At 42.6% G+C, this 17,155-nt stretch overlaps 1 protein-coding gene across 1 annotated transcript in view; it reads left to right on the top strand.

Annotated features, from left to right (window-relative positions):
• The window catches only part of SLC25A16 (solute carrier family 25 member 16), a gene marked incomplete at both ends in the record, with an annotated part of 50,878 nt that overhangs the window by 15,844 nt on the left and 17,879 nt on the right, over positions 1–17,155 (top strand). Inside the window, 2 exons of the mRNA XM_080693779.1 lie at positions 3,520–3,653; positions 4,533–4,596. Of these exons, the coding sequence (XP_080549905.1) occupies positions 3,520–3,653; positions 4,533–4,596 (198 nt within the window). The remainder of the gene's footprint in view (positions 1–3,519; positions 3,654–4,532; positions 4,597–17,155) is intronic.

Genomic DNA, 17,155 nt, shown 5'->3' with positions numbered 1-17,155 from the left:
GGAGGTAGAAGGGCTTCCAGGAACCCCAGTACCACCAAAAAAAAAAAAAAAAAAAAAAAAAACTGAGGAAGAAGAAACTGATTTTGCTTTCTTGTCTAAATTGAGTGCAAAAAGGAAACAAATATCCACACCTCCTGGTGTTCCACAGTGACTCAGCTTCTGACTGAACGGGACTGTTTTATTCCTTTAATCCTTTCCCTGCTGTGTTACGTTGTTTTGCTCTTGAAGTTTTGATCATTAGATTACGTATTCACATTAGGTTTCACGGTCTACAGCCTGCATGTCTTGGGTTATAGTTTACCCTACCAGGCACGCGGAATTTGAACTGAAATACCTGGAGAGTGACTATGAGCTGTGGGTTTAGTTTTTTCTTTTTCATTTTTTCTTTCTTTTTTTGTGGAACTAGGGTTTGAACCCAGGTGCATCTACCCTTAAGCTACACCACCAGCCCAATTTTTAAATTAATATTTATTTACTTATTTATTTTTTTGTGGCACTAGGGATGGAACCCAAGGGCATTCTACCTCCGAGCGAGGACACCCTCAGCCCTACTTTTTTTATTCTTTGTTTTGAAACAGGGTCTCCCTGGGTTGCAAAGGGCCTCACTAAGTAGCTGAGTCTGTCTGTAATCCATGATCCTCCTCTCTCCGGGATCACAAGTGTGTACCGCCCCATCGGCTTTATTCTTAACTTTGAAACAGCATCTCACTAAGTTGGCAAAGGTCTTCACTAAGTACTTGAGGCTAACCGCAAACCTGCGATCCTCCTGTCTCAGCCTCCGAGTACCGGGATTGCACGCATATGCTGTCAAGCCTGGCAAGTATTTTAAATGTTATGTACCTTCAAAATATATGAGCTAGACTAAATAAATAAGAATAAAGTATTAATCTGAGCTGGGCTGGGTGTGGTGGCACAGGCTCGTAATCCCAGTACTTGGGAGACTGAGACAGGAGAATCCAAGGTTCGTAGTTAGCCTCAGCTACTTAGACCCTCTGCAACTCAGTGAGACCCTGTTTTAAAATAAATAATAATAAAAAATAGGGCTGGGGGTGTAGCTCAGAATTAGAATGCCCCCGAGTTCCGTCCCCAGTAACGCAAAAAAACCCAAAATGTAATTTGAGCTGGATTGGTGGTGCATGCCTGTAATCTCAGCACTTGGGAGGCTGAGAGAGGAGAATCGCAGGTTGGAGGTCAGCCTCAGCAACTTAGTGAGACCCTCAGGAATTTAGAAAGATCCTGTTTCAAAATAAAAAATAAAATAGGGCTCGCATGTAGCTCAGGTAGAATCCCTGTGGGTACAATCCTTGGTACCAAGTAACAGAGAGAGAGACAGACAGACTGATAGAGACAGACACAGGATCTAAGTCGTGAGAGTCTCACTAAGTTGCTGAGGGTGTATCAAACCTGCAAAACTACTGTCTCAGCCTCCCAAGTACCCATTTCTTTTACTTCCTCCTTTTTTATTTTTATTTTTATTTTTATTTTTATTTTTTTTTGTGGTACTGGAGGTGGAACCCAGGGGCTTTCTACCTTTGGCTACACTCCCAGACCTATTTTATACTTTATTTGGAAACAGGGTCTCACTAGGTTGCTGAGAGCCTCACTCAGTAGCTGAGGCTGGCTTCGAACCTGCGCGATCCTCCTGTCTCAGCCTCCCAAGCGCGGGGATTACAAGCGTGCGCCACCACGCCAGGCCTTCCTTTATTTTTTAATGGTACTGGATGTTGAACCTAGGGCCGGGAATATTTTAGTACATGTTCTACCACTGAGCTACCTCTTAAGCCTGTTCTTATGCCTGCCTTGCCTTGCCCTTCCCTTCTCCTCCTTTCCCTCTCCTCCCCTCCCCACCCACCCTCCCTCCCTCCCTTCCTTCCTTCCTTCTTCTGTCTTTTTTTCTACTGGTTTAACCAGGGGCACTTTACCTCTAAGCTATACCCCCAGCCATTTTAAATGTTTTTATTTTGAAATGGTTTTGCTGCTGGGCATGGTGGCACACGTTTGTAATCCCAGTACTTGGGGGGCTGAGACAGGAGGATCACAGGTTCACAGCTATCCTTAGCTGCTTAGTGAGGCACTCTGCAACTCAGTGAGACCCTGTTTCAAAATAAAGAATAAAAAATAGGGTTGGGTGTGTAGCTTGGAGGTAGAATGCCCCTGGGTTCAATCCCAAGTTCCGCAAAAATAAATAAATAAATAAATGCCGGGCGTGGTGGCGCACGCTTGTAATCCCCGCGCTTGGGAGGCTGAGACAGGAGGATCGCGCAGGTTCAAAGCCAGCCTCAGCTACTTAGTGAGGCTTTCAGCAACTTAGTGAGACCCTGTTTCCAAATAAAAATTAAAAAAAGGTCTGGGAGTATAGCCTGGAGGTAGAAAGCCTCTGAGTTCCACCCTCAGTACCACCAAAAATAAATAAATAAATAAATAAATAAATAAATAAATAAATAAATAAATATCTTAAGGAATACATTTAAAATTTGCTTTCTTTTAATTTGGAATTGTAGCATGAAGAACTTTCTCTTAGCAAGGCATGGCCATACACACCTGTAATCTTAGTAATTGGGAGGCTGAGACAGGAGAGTCACAGGTTTCAGGCTAGCTTCAACAATTTAAGGAGCTCAGAGGTAGAATACCCCTGGGTCCAGTTCCCAGTAAAACACACACCTCACCCCTATCTATATTATTTTTATTTATTTATTTATTTATTTATTTATTTATTTTTTTGGTGGTACTGGGGGTGGAACCCAGGGGCTTTCTACCTCCAGGCTATACTCCCAGACCTATTTTCTATTTTAGAAACAGGGTCTCACTAAGTTGCTGAGAGCCTCACTAAAGAGCTGAGGCTGGCTTTGAACCTGTGTGATCCACCTGTCTCAGCCTCCCAGCCGCGGGGATTACAAGCGTGCGCCACCACACCCGGCCTTATATTATTTTTATTTTTATTTTGATACAGGATCTTGCTAGGTTGAGGAGAATCTCACTACTTGTTGAGGCTGTCTTTGAATCTGGAATCCTCCTGTCTCAGTCTCCTAATACTGGGATTTTAGTCCTGGGCCACCATGCTTGGCTATGTTTTTTTTTTATGGGGTACACTTTTCATATAATTTTGATATGTAATGTATTTTAAATAAGTTTTACTGTTACATAGAAATTCTTCTTCTTCTTTTTTTTTTTTTTTTTTTGGTGGTACTGGGGATGGATCCCAGAGGCTTTCTACCTCCGGGCTGTACTCCCAGACCTAATTTATATTTTATTTGGAAACAGGGTCTCTAAGTTGCTGAGAGCCTCACTAAGTAGTTGAGGCTGGCTTCGAACCCGTCCGATCCTCCTGTCTCAGCCTCCCAAGCGCGGGGATTATAAGAGTGCGCCACCACGCCCGGCAAGAAATTATTCTTCATGTGATTCCTCATTGAGCAAATTTATATTATGGGTGATTGTTTAGTAATCTTTCTTATCATGAAAATGTGAATTTAGATAGTTTTCTGTTGTAAAAGTGTTTTTCTAAAATCTTTCCAAAAATAGGAGTATTTTCTACGTTGCGCGCTGTTCCTCAAAAGGAAGGATACCTTGGATTATATAAAGGAAATGGTGCAATGATGATTCGAATCTTTCCCTATGGCGCAATCCAGTTTATGACATTTGAGCATTATAAAACGGTAGTTAAATTTTCCTTTCTCCTTAAAATTTTAGTGTCCAAGAATATCATGCTTATATAACCATGGCTTTGCTTTGAAAAGTGTCCGTGTGTGTGTATGTGGGGCGTGTGGGTGTGTGTGTGTGTGTGTGAAAGAGTGAGAGTGAGAGAGATGTTGGTGATTGAACTCGGAGTCTTGCATATTCTAGTACCTGAAAATTTGTTTTTTTCTTCTGGTTCTTGGGATCTATTCCAGGGCCTTCTGCATGCTACACCAGTGCTTTACTACTGAGCAACACCTTTAGTCCATTAACTAACTTCATTCATTCACACACACACACACACACACACTTTTTTTTTGCGGTATTGGGGATGGAATGCTGGAATTACAAGTGTGCACCATCATAGTAGACTTACTTATTTTTATTTTTATTTACTTATTTGGTGGTGGTACTGGGGGTGGAACCCAGAGGCTTTCTACCTCCGAGCTATACTCTGAGACCTATTTTTTATATTTTATTTGGAAACAGTTGCTGAGAGCCTCACTAAGTAGCTGAAGCTGGCTTCCAACCTGTGGGGTCCTCCTGCCTCAACCTCCCAAGCACTGGGATTACAAGCCTCCACACCTGCCCCATTTATTCTTTATTTTGAAACAAGGTTTCACTGAGTTGCAGAGAGACCCCACTAAGTAGCCAAGGCTGGCTGCAAACCTGCCTTTCTCAATCTCCCAAGTATTGGCATTATAAGTGTGCACCACCACATCTGGCCAGCAGTAGCCTTTTATACCTACTACTCCCATTTTACATTTACTATCTCCACACTTTATTATTTTTATTATTGAATAGGGAAATGGGTATCATTTCAGATCTAACTTATTTAATACTATGTTTTTGTTTTCTAGTTAATTACTACAAAACTCGGAATTTCTGGTCATGTGCACAGATTAATGGCTGGATCCATGGCAGGTATGATCAGTACAAATATATTACTTTTGAGAAGTTATTTTTTTCTATTACAATACTTAAGTTGGTTTAGGTATTATGTGTGATATTCATTAGGTAGTATTTATCTTTTTGTAATTAGTTATACAAGAAATTATTAATGTCTAAATTAAAATATTTTACAGTGGAGGGTAAAGCATAGTCTAAACTTTCAACTATGTGAAAAGTATGCATTTTGTATGTACCACTTATGGAAATTTATCTTTTCTTTAAAATTAAAAAGAAATATCTAAGGACCATAGTACCATGAGGTATGGAATGAGATAGTTTCATTTTCTAGAGGCAATCATGAGTGGGTTTTTTGTTGTTGTTTTTGTGGTACTGGGGATGGAAATCAGGGACATTCTGAGCCAAGCTATACCGTCAGCCCAATTTTATTTTATTTATTTTATTTTGATTTTTGCTGGGGATAGAACCCAGGGATACTATACTTCTGAGCTCCACTCCCAGCCTGATTTTTTTATTTCTTTATTTTTTTTTGTGGTACCGGGAAGGGAACCCAGGGGCATGCTACCTCTGAGCTATACCACCAGCCCTATTTTTTATTTATATTGAAACTGGGTCTCACGGAGTTGCAAACAGCCTCAGTAGTAGCTGAGGCTGTTCACGAACCACAATCCTTCTGTCTCAGCCTCCTGAATGCTAGGATTACAAGCATGCGCCACCACGCCCGGCTATATTGATTTTTTATTCTTTTTGTGTGTGTGTGTGTGTGTGTGTGTGTGTGTGTGTGTGTGTGTCTGTGTGTGTGTGTGGTGCTGGGGGTGGAACCCAGGGTCTTTTCTACCTCTGGGCTATACTCCCAGACCTATTTTATACTTTATTTGGAAAAAAGGTCTCACTAAGTTGCTGAGAGCCTCACTGAATAGCTGAGGCTGGCTTCAAACCTGTGCGATTCTCCTTTCTCAGCTTCCCATGTGCTGGGATTACAAACGTGTGCCACCATGCCCAGCTATTGATTTTTTATTCTTTATTTTGAAACAGGTTCTCACTTAAGTTACGGAGGGCTTAACAAGTTGCCGAGGCTGGCCTCGAACCTGAGATCCTCCTTTCTCAGCCTCTCTCAAATACTGGGATTACAAGTGTGTGCCACCATACCTGGCGTGTGTGTGTGTGTGTGTGTGTGTGTGTGTGTGTGTGTGTGTGTGTGTGGTAGTGGTGGCTGAACCCAATGACATTCTACCTTCCAGCTATACCCCCAGCTCTTTTTATTTTTTTCATTAGTATTTTGTGGTTCTGTTGGTAAATGAACCGAGGGGCATTCTAACTCTGAGCTATACTTCTGGCCCTATTTTTTATTCTTTATTTGGAAACAGGGTCAAAGTTGTGGAGGACCTAAGTATTTGAGGCTGGTGGCAAACCTGTGATCATCCTATCTCAGCCTCCCAAGTACTGAGATTACAGGTATGGGCTACCATGCCTGGGTCATTTTTTATTAATTAATTAATTATTTATTTATTTATTTAATGGGTCTGGGGATGGAACTCAGGGGCATTCTACCTCTGAGCTATACCCCCTGCCCTACTTTTTATTCTATTTATTTGTTTATTTATTTATTTATTTATTGTGGCACTGGGGGTGGAACCCAGAGGCTTTCTACTTTCGGGTTATACTCCCAGACCTTTTTTTATATTTAATTTGGAAACAGGGTCTCACTAAGTTGCTGAGAGCCTCACTAAGTAGCTGAGGCTGGCTTTGAACCCGTGCGATCCTCCTGTCTCAGCCTCCCAAGTGCGGGGATTACAAATGTGTGCCACCATGCCCGGCTCTCTTTATTTTAAAAGCGGGTCTCACTGAGTTGTGGAGGGCCTCACTAAGTAGCTGGGGCTGTCTGCGAACCACGATCCTCCGGTCTCAGCCTCCCAAATGCTGGGATTATAAGCGTGCACCACCACACCTGGCTTATTTTTTATTTTTGACACAGGGTCTAACTAATTTGCCAAAGCTGATCTTGAACCTGCAGTCCTTCCATCTCCATCTGACCTTCCCAAGTATTGGGGTTATAGCTTTGTGCCACCATGCCTGGCTCTTATTTTGTATTCTTTTTTTTTTTTTTTTTTTTTTTTGGTGGTACTGGGGTTCCTGGAAGCCCTTCTACCTCCGGGCTACACTCCCAGACCTATTTTTACATTTTTTTAATTTGGAAACAGGGTCTCTTAAGCCAGCGCGGGCAGCTGGCTTCGAACCTGCGCGATCCTCCTGTCTCTGCCTCCCAAGCGCGGGGATTACAAGCGTGCGCCACCACGCCCGGCTTATTTTGTATTCTGAGACAGGGTCTTTCTCTGTTGCCCAGTCTGGTTTCAAACATGGGATCCTTCTGCCTTAGTCTTCTGAATAGCTGGGAATACAGACATGTACTATTGCCTCCAGCTGAACTTACTTTTTCCTCCCTCCCTCTCTCCCTCCTTTCTTTCCTCCTTTCTCTTTCTTTCTTTCTTTCCTTCCTTCCTTCCTTCCTTCTTTCCTTCCTACTGAGAATTGAACCCAGGAGCATTATACCTCCGAGCTGCTCCCCCAGTTCATTTTATTTTATTTTGCTTATTTTTTTCCGGTATTGGGGATGGAACGTAGGGGCATCCTACCTCCGAGCTACACCCCCAGCCTATTTTTTATTCTTAATATTGAAACAGGGTCTCACTGAGTTGCAAAGGGCCTCACTAAGGAGCTGAGGCTGTCCTCGAATCGGGATCCTACTGTCTCAGCCTCCCGAATGCTGGGATTATAAATGTGTGCCACCACGCCCGGCTTCATTTTATTTTTTAGTTTGAGACGGAGTCTCACTAACTTGCAGAAGGCCTTGTTTCCTTGTTGAGGCTGTCCTGGAGCTTGCGGTCCTCCCATCTCAGCATCCTAAGTATTGGGATCACGGGTGAACAGCACCCCACTAGGCTTCCCAGTGGTGTTTCCAGCTTCATTTTTCTGAAATTGAAGACAATTACAAGGTGTGCACAATCGAGGTGTGGGCCACATGCCTGTAACCCCAGTACTTGGGGGGCAGCGACAGGAGGATTGCAGCTTCAAGGCCAGCTTCATCAGTTTAGTGAGGACCTTCTCAATTTTATTAAACCCTGTTTCAAAACAAAAACTTAAATGGTTGGAAGTGTAGGTTGGATTTAGAATATCCCTGGGCTCTTTCCCCAGTACTACACAAATAAGAGAGAGGGGGCAGACGGAGGACTGACGGCGCATTAGCACATGCGAATAACTCCAGCCTGGTAGGCAGGCCATTCTGCGCAACCTAGAATAATTAGCAAGACGGTTAACACTATATTAGAAAATAAGGAGCAAAAGGAACTTTGCTCATATATTTAATTTTGTGTGTGTGGTGGTAGTGCTAGAGACTGAATTCAGGGGCATTCTACCTTTGAGCTACTACTTCAGCCCCTTTTTGTTTTTTGTTTTAAAATCGGGTCTTAAGCTGTGCTTAGTGGCACACGTTTGTAATCCCAGCATTCAGGAGGCTGAGACAGGTGGATCGAGGTTCACGCAGAGCCTCAGCTGCTTAGTGAGGCCCTCTGCAACTCAATGAGACCCTGTTTCAAAAGAAAGAACACAGGCTGGGGGTGTAGCTCAGAAGTAGAATGCTCCTGGGTTCCACCCCCCCATACCACAAAAACAAAACAAAACAAAACAAAACAAAAAAACCCAGAACCCAGGGTCTTACTATGTTGTCGAGAGTCTTTCTACATTGCTGAGGCTGTCCTGGAACCTACAATATTCCTGTTAGCCTCCCAAGTAATTCCATGCGTGGGATTACAGGCATGCACAATGATGCCCTGAACATACATACATACATACATACATACTTACATACATTTATTTTTGCAGTGCTGGGGATGTGACCTAGGGGCATTCTACCTACAAGCTATACCTCTAGCCCTAATCTATCTATCTATCTTTCTTTCTTTCTTTCTTTCTTTCTTTCTTTCTTTCTTTCTTTCTTTCTTTCTTTCTTTCTTTGTGGGACTGGGATTCTTGGAAGCCCTTCTACCTCTTGGGCTACACTCCCAGACCTAGTATTTTTATTTTTGGAAACAGGGTCTCCTAAGCTAGCGCGGCTGGCTTCGAACTTGCGCGATCCTCCTGTCTCTGCCTCCCAAGCGCAGGGATTACAAGTGTGCGCCACCACGCCTGGTTTATTCTTTATTTTAAATTTTTATTTATTTATTTTTTTTGCAGTACTGGGGATGGAACCTAGGTACATTCTACCTCTGAGCGACATCCCCAGCTCTATTTTTATTTTTTGTTCTTTTTTTTTTTTTTTTTTTTTTTGTGTGTGTGTGTATAGTCCTGGGGGTGGAACCCAGAGGCTTTCTACCTCTGGGCTATGCTCCCAGACCTATTTTATATTTTATTTGGAAACAGGGTCTCACTAAGTTGCTAAGAACCTCACTAAGTAGCTGAGACTGGCTTTGAACCTGCACAGTCCTCCTGTCTCAGCCTCCCAAGTGTGGGGATTCCAAGTGTGCGCCACCACGCCCGGCTTTTTTTTTTTTTTTTTGGTGGTACTGGGGGTGGAACCCAGAGGCTTTCTACCTCCGGGCTATACTCCCAGACCCATTTTATATTTTATTTGGAAACAGGGTCTCAGTAGGTTGCTGAGAGCCTCACTGAGTAGTTGAGGCTGGCTTTGAACCTGTGTGATCCTCCTGTCTTAGCCTCCCAAGCGCAGGGATTACAAGCGTGCGCCACCACGCCCAGCGAACGCCTGGCTTCTTTATTTTTTGAAACATGGTCTCACTCAGTTGCAAAGGTCCTCACTAAATAGCTGAGACTGTCCGTGAACTATGATCTTCCTGTGTCAGCCTCCTGAATGCTGGGATTACAAGCATATGCCACCATGCCTGGTCACTTTTTATTTTAATTTTTTGTTGTGCTGGGGATTGAACCCAGGGGTATTCTGTCTCTTAAGCTACACCCCAGCCCTTTTTTTCTATTTTAAACAAGGTCCCGCTAAGGTACTGGGGTCCTCACTAAATTTTTGAGCTGGCTTTGAATCTGTGATCCTCCTATATCAGCTTCCCAAATACAAGGATTACAGATGCACACCACACCATGCCCAGCCTTCATTTTATTTATTTATATATTTACTTAATTTTTTTGTAGTACTGGGGATTGAACTCAGGGGCATTCATCTCCGATGTACAATCTCAGCCCTATTTTTTTTATTCTTTATTTTGAGACATGGTCTCACAAAGTCAAGGAGGGCCTAAGTAGTTTGAGGCTGGCTGTGAACCTGCAATCCTCCTGTCTCAGCCTCCCAAGTACTGGGATTACAAGCATTTGCCACTGTGCCCAGCCTTAATTAATTCATTTATTTAGTGGTACTGGGGATTGAGCCCAGTGGTGTTCTGCCTCTGAGCTATACTCCTAGCCATTATTTTTAGTCTTTTTTATGAAACAATGTCTCACTAAGTTGTAGAGGGCCTCACTACATTGTTGAGGCTGAATCTGAACCTGTGATTCTCCTATCTCAGCCTCCCAAGTACTGGGATTACAAGTGTGTGACACCAAACCCAGCTTCCATTTTATTTTTTTAAAAAATAAATATTACTCTATGTATGTATGTATGTATGTATGTATGTATGTATGTATGTATGTATCTGTCTGTCTGTCTATCTATCTATCTATCTATCTATCTATCTATCTATCTAATGTGGTACTGGGAATGGAACACAGGGGCTTTCTATCTCCAGGCTACGCTTCCAGGCCTATTTTTTTTTTTTTTTTGGTGGTACTGGGGGTGGAACCCAGAGGCTTTCTACCTCCAGGCTATACTCTCAGACCTATTTTATACTTTATTTGGAGACAGGTTCTCACTAAGTTGCTGAGAGCCTCACTCAGTAGCTGAGGCTGGCTTCGAACCTGTGCGATCCTCCTGTCTCAGCCTCCCAAGTGCGGGGATTACAAGCGTGAGCCACCACGCCCGGCCTGACCTATTTTATATTTTATTTGGAAACAGGGTCTCACTAAGTTACTGAGAGCCTCACTAAGTAGCTGAGGCTGGCTTCAAAACTGTGCGTTCCTCCTGTCTCAGCCTCCCAAGTACCGGGATTACAAGCGTGCGCCACCGCGCCTGGCTTCCATTTAAATTTTTAAAGACAAATGCTGTACATAATTCTAGCCTTTACCAATAACACTACTGTTACCACTATCCCATTTGTTTGTTTGTTTTTTTAAACGGCCTCTCAAAGTAGCTGAGGCTGGCCACAAACCTTGGATCTTCCTGTCAGCCTCTCAAGTACTGGGATTATAGGTGTGTGCCACTATGCCGGACTTTATTTTTCATTTATTTTGAAACAGGGTTTCGCCTGTGCGTGGTGGCGCATGCTTGTAATTCCAGCATCTGGGAGGCTGAGACCAGAGGATCCTGGTTCGCGGATAGCCTCAGTTACTTAGGCCCTCTGCAACTTAGTGAGACCCTGTTTCAAGATAAAGAATAAAAAATAGGGCTGGGGGTGTAGCTCGGAGGTCAAATGCCTCTGGGTTCCATCACCAGACCTGTAAAAAAAAAAAAAAGAAACAGGGTTTCACTAGGTTGCTAAAGGCTGTCCTGGAACCTGTGCACTTCCTATCAGCCTCCCAAGTACCTAGGATTACAGGTATGCTCTACTATATCTAGCCACTCTTATTTTATTTTTTTCAGTACTGGGGTTTTATTATTTATTTATTTATATTTATTTGTGGTACTGGAAACCCTTCTACCTCTGGGCTACAATCCCAGTCCTATTTTATTATTTTTATTTGGAAACAGGGTTTCTTAAGCCAGCACGGCTGGCTTCGAACCTGCGAGATCCTCCAGTCTCCGCCTCCCAAGCGTGGGGATTACAAGCGTACACCACTACGCCTGGCAAGTACTGGGGTTTTAACCCAGGGGCATTCAATCTCCGAGCTACACCCCCAGCCCTATTTTTTATTCTTTATTTTGAAAAAGGCTCTAAGTTGCAGAGGGCCTCACTAAGTAACTAACTGCCTGGGAACCTGTGATCCACCTGTCTCAGCCTCCCAAGTACTGGGATTATAAGCGTGCGCACCCATGCCTGGCTCACTCTCCCATATTTTTATTCCATGTTTAAATAATTAAAATCTACAGTTTAAGCCGGGTGTGGTGGCACACGCTTGTAATCCCACCGTTTGGGAGGCTGAGAGAGAAGGATCATGGTTCACAGACAGCCTAAGCTACTTAGTGAGGCCCTCTGCAACTCAGTGAGACCCAGTTTCAAAATAAAAGAATAAAAAATAGAGTTGAGAGCCAGACATGGTGGCACATGCTTGTAATCCCAGCCCTTGGGAGGCTGAGACAGGAGGATTGCATAAGTTCGAAGCCAGCCTCAACTACTTAGTGTGTCCCTCTGCAATTTAGTGAGACCCTGTTTCCAAATAAAGTATAAAATTAGTCTGGGAGTATAGCCTGGAGGTAGAGAAGCCCCTGGGTTCCACCCACAGCACCACACACACAATATATATATAGCTGGGAGTGTATCTTGGAGGTAGAATGCCCTTGGGTTCCCAGTACTGTAAAAAAATAAAAATTAAAATAAAAAAAAACTACAGTTTATTTCTGTGATTTAAATATGTGAAATAGCTGGGCTAGGTGGTGCACGGTTGTAATCCCAGCATTTGGGAAGCTGAGACTGGAGGATCACGGCTTGCGGACAGCCTCAGCTACTTAGTGAGGCTCTTTGCAATTCAGTGACACCCTGTTTCAAAATAGGGCAGGGGGTGTAGCTCGGAGGTCGAATGCCCCTGGGTTCCATTCCCAGACCTGCAAAAAAAAAAAAAAAAAAAAAAGTCAAATGCATTTTCTATTAGTTTTATTTATATCTGACATTGTTGCTTCTTTTATCTTTCATGGCCTTTAATTGTGATTTTGGAAATTTTATATTTGTTAAAGTAAAAATTCGTGTTTTCTATGATTATTTTAGTATGTCTTATGCTAAACTAGATCACTTTTTAGGTGTTTGTTTTTAACTTTAACCCTTTGCCTCATTGTACAACTACAATCCAGTACATGCTGAATTTCAGTTTGCCAGAAAAAGGAAAACCTCTAGAGTGAGGGTGAAGGTTTGCATGTTTAGGGCAGGTCTTTAAGTCTCAGTTGTCTGAAGTACATCTGGCTCTCCAAGTTCCCATGGAACTAAGGGTGACAAGGTATCAAAAAGAAAAAGAAAAAAGTATCATAAACTAACTATGCAGAAGTGTGCCCCTGCTGCGTGTTTGGGGTGGTTGGGAGACCAGAACATTTCCTGGGATCCTTCCTGATCTTGATTTTTTATCTGTCCTTTGTCCATGCTGGATCACACAAGACCACTATAACTCACTTATCATGTGGTTGTGCTCCCTTTGATTTTTTTTCTGTCTGTCTGTCTCTCTCTAACTTGTTCTAAGGTTAAAGAATAAAGAATTGTGCCAGGCATGGTGGTGCATGCCTGGTATCCAAATACTTGGAAAGCTGAGACAGCAGGTTCAAGGTCAGCCTCCACAATTTAGTGGGATCCTATTTCTAAATAAAATAAAATTAAATAATTAAGGATTGACTGTTTAGCTCAGAGTTCAAATATTCCTGGAGTCAATCCCCAGTACCAGGGGAAAAAAAGAAATAAAAAATAAAAAAATTAATAAAACAGTTGCTGTTGAAAGTAAAAAATTTGAAGCCAGGTGTGATGGTGCATGCTTGTAGTCCCAGCATTTGAGAGGTTGAGACAGGAGGAATGCGGTTCGAGGACAGCCTCAGCTACTACTTAGTGAGGCCCTTTGCAAGTCAATGAGACTCTGTTTCAAAATAAAGAATAAGTGCTGGGCATGGTGGTGCACCTTGTAATCCCCACGTTTAGGAGGCGGAGACAGGAGGATCACGTGTGTTCAAAGCCAGCCTTGCTGGCTTAAGAGACCCTGTTTTCAAATAAAATATAAAATAGGTCTGGGAATGTAGCCCAGAGATAGAAGGGTTCCATCCCCAATACCACCAAAAAAAAAAAAAAAAAAAAAAAAAATGTAAAATAGGGGTTGGGATGTATTTTGGAGGTAGAATCCCCCTGGGTTCCATCTCTGGTACTGGAAAAGAAAAGGAAAGGAAAGAAGGAAGGAAGGAAGGGGAAGAAAGAAATTTGCTATGTGTCTGGGTATTGTGGCACATGCTTATAATCCTAGTGCTTGGGAGGCTGAGCTAGGATTGCAGGTTCAGGTTTGCAGCCAGCCTAAGCAATTTAGGCCCTCTGCAACTTACTCTGTTTCAAAATAAAAGAATAAAGTATGGCTAGGGTTGTACCTCAGATGTAGAATGCACCTGGGTTCCATTCCAGTACCACAAAAAAATAGAAAAAGAAAAAAAAATTGTCATGTAAACAAGATCCAAGGTTCTCCTAAAAATGGGGGAATGTTCTTAAACCTTTCATGCTAATGACTTGTTACATTTTTCAGTAAGCTACCTGTGCTTTTTATTCCTCTTTTTAGATTTTTTTTTTCTTCTGTATTGGGGATTGAACCCAGGGACATTCTACCTCCGAGCTTTCCCCAACCCTGTTCTTTATTTTGAAATGGGGTTTCACTGAGTTGCAAAGGGCCTCACTGAGTAGTTGAGGTTGTTCTCATGAACCACATCTTCCTGTCTCAGACTCCCAAATGCTGGGATTAGGATTATGAGATTACAACCGTGCGCCACCACGTCCGGCTGGAACATAAGAAAATTTTTGAGTTGTAAATTTTAGAGATGATTTTCAAAATATTTAACAACCAGAAAAGTAAAGACACTACCTCGTCAGAGTAGAGGCTGGATGTCAGCAGCCAGAATGACTATAGGGTACAGCCCAGTGATTGAACCCAGGGGCATTCTACCTTGGAGTTACACCCCTAGCCCTGATTTTTATTCTCTATTTTTGAAAGAGTCTCACTAAGTCTGTTAAGTAGCTGAGACTGGCCACAAACCTGGATCTTCTGTCTCAGCCTCCCAAGTACTGGGAATACAAGCGTGCGCCACCATGCCTGGCCCTGGTGATTATTAGAACAGGTCACACACTGCTTTTTAGAATCTCAAAAAGGATTTGAAGGATCTATCCCAATTACCGTCTTATTTATTTATTTTTGGTGCTGGGGATTGAACCCAGGGGTATTCTACTCAAGAGCTACAACCCAGACCTCTTTTATTTTTATTAGTGTAAGAGGGTTTTACTGCTTGCTTAGGCTGTACTTGAAACTACAATTCTTCTAACTCAGCCTCCCAAATTCTGGGATCACAGGTGTGTGCCACCACACTTAGCTGCTTTTTTATTTTGTTTTGTTTTTGTGACAGGGTCTGGCTAGGTTGTTCAAAGTCTTGCTAAATCCTGACCCTGTGATCCTTCCATCTCGGCTTCCTAAGTACTGGGATTACGGGTGTGTGCCCTGACACCTAGCTTGTAATGTTACCTATTTATTTTTTGGTGGGAACAAGGGCTGTTTACCTCTGGGGTATACCACAAGCCCTATTTTATTTTATTTTTATTTTTTTGTGGTATTAGGAATGAAACCCAGGGACTTTCTACCTCCAGGCTATCCTTCCAGACCTATTTTATATTTTATTTGGAAAAGGGTCTCACTAAGTTGCAGAGAGCCTCACTAAGTAGCTGAGGCTGGCTTTGAACCTACCTCAGCCTCCCAAGTACTAGGATTACAAGCGTGCACCACCGTGTCCAGATCCTACTTTATTATTTTTCTTTTCTTTTTCTTTCCTTCTTTGCCCTCCTTTTTTTACTTTTTATTTCCTTTCCTTTTTCTTTTCTTTTCTCTCTCCTTCTTTCCTTCCTTCCTTCTACATGGGATGGAGCCTAGGGGCAGTCTACCTCTGAGCTACACCCCCAGCTCTTTTATTTTGAAACAGATTCTCACTAGGTTGCAGAAGGCCTAAGTTGCTTACTGTCTCAACCTTCCAGGTACTAAGATTACAGGCATGCACCACCACACCAGGCTGTATTTTATTTTTTATTTGAAAGAGTCTCACTACATTGCTAATAGCCTCACAGAGGCTGGCTTCGAACTTGCAATCCTCCTGTCTCAGCCTCCCAAATACTGGCATTACAGGCATGCACCACCATGCCCAGCTGTAATGTTACTTTTTTTTTTTTTTTTGTGGTACTTGGGATGGAACCCAGGGACATCCTACCTCTGAGCTACACTCTCAGTCCTATTTTTTTATTCTTTATTTTGAAACAGGATCTCACTAAGTTGCAGAGGGCCTCACTAAGTAGCTGAGGCTGGCCTCAAAGCTCAATCCTCTTGTCTCCGCCTCCCAAATGCTGGGATTACAAGCATGCGCCACCATGCCCAGCTCGGATATAATGTTACTTTTGAAAGAAGTCTTTGGTGTTGCTTTCTGTAACAATAAATAGTTAATATTTACTATACTTCTGAATATGACTTTTTTTCTTTCTTTTTCTTTTTTTTTTTGTGTGTGTATTGGGGGTGGAACCCCAGGGGCTTTTCTACCTTTGGGCTATAGTCCCAGACCTATTTTATATTTTATTTGGAAACAGAATCTCACTAAGTTGCTGAGAGCCTAAGTAGCTGAGGCTGGCTTTGAACCTGTGTGATCCTCCTGTCTCAGCCTCTCAAGCACTGGGATTACAAGCGTGAGCTACCACGCCCAGCTTGAATATGATTTCTAAAGTTTAGTGAGTGAAGATTATCGTTGTCTTTGGTAACATGGTTAGAAACAGAATGCCCAACCAGAATGTTTTGTCATGGTTTTTTGTTTAAGTGGATAGTGAGTATACTGAGTGGGTTATAGAAGGTAATGATGAGCTTTTTTCTAAGCTATCAAAGATAAGAAAAGTACTGCGATTAGTCATTCTACTTTTTAGAATTACTAGTAAAGTGTATTTGCTTTGCTAAAGTTTGCTTTTAGGTTTTCCACATTTCCTGGGAATCTGGACAATAGAGTAAGAGGATGTGATTTTAGAGAAAAGTCTCATTTTGTTTGGATTTATGATGTTCACAGGTTCTTGAGTCAGAGAGGAAAAGAGTTCATTCAGTAATGGTGGCTACTCAGGTATTGAGGCAGGAAGATTGCGAGTTTGAGGCTAGCCTAGACAACTTGAGATGCCATGTCAAAATAAACAGTACTGAAGGGCTGGGGATGTAGCTTAGTGGTGAGCACTTGCCTGGCATGTGTCAGGCCCTGGGTTCCATCCCAGTGCTCAAGCGGGAGGGGGAAGAGAGGAAAGGAGGAGTTTGCACATACACAGAAGTTGAAAGCACATCTCAGCTTGATTGAGTCTCATTGCTTCCTGGTAGGTGAAGATATTCTACTCTTTGTATTGGATTGTAGTTGTAAAATGGGGGAAGAGGAAAGTTGTTACCACCACTGTTTAAGGTAAGCCATTTCTGATTTTCTTTTTTGATCATGAAAGGCTTTATTGACCTTCCTATAAAGCAGTGCTTAGTAAAACAGAAAGGTATATGTGAGTGGAGATAAGGGGCCGCTAAATTGCTGACAATGTCTTTCTCCTCCTCCTCCTCCTCCTCCTCCTCTTCCTCCTCCTCCTCCTCC

This window comes from Muscardinus avellanarius, assembly GCF_963383645.1.
Source record: "Muscardinus avellanarius genome assembly, chromosome: 4".
Taxonomy (NCBI): Eukaryota; Metazoa; Chordata; class Mammalia; order Rodentia; family Gliridae; genus Muscardinus; species Muscardinus avellanarius.
The sequence above is the reverse complement of the archived record's forward strand: the minus strand, read 5'-3'. Positions and strand labels throughout refer to the sequence as shown.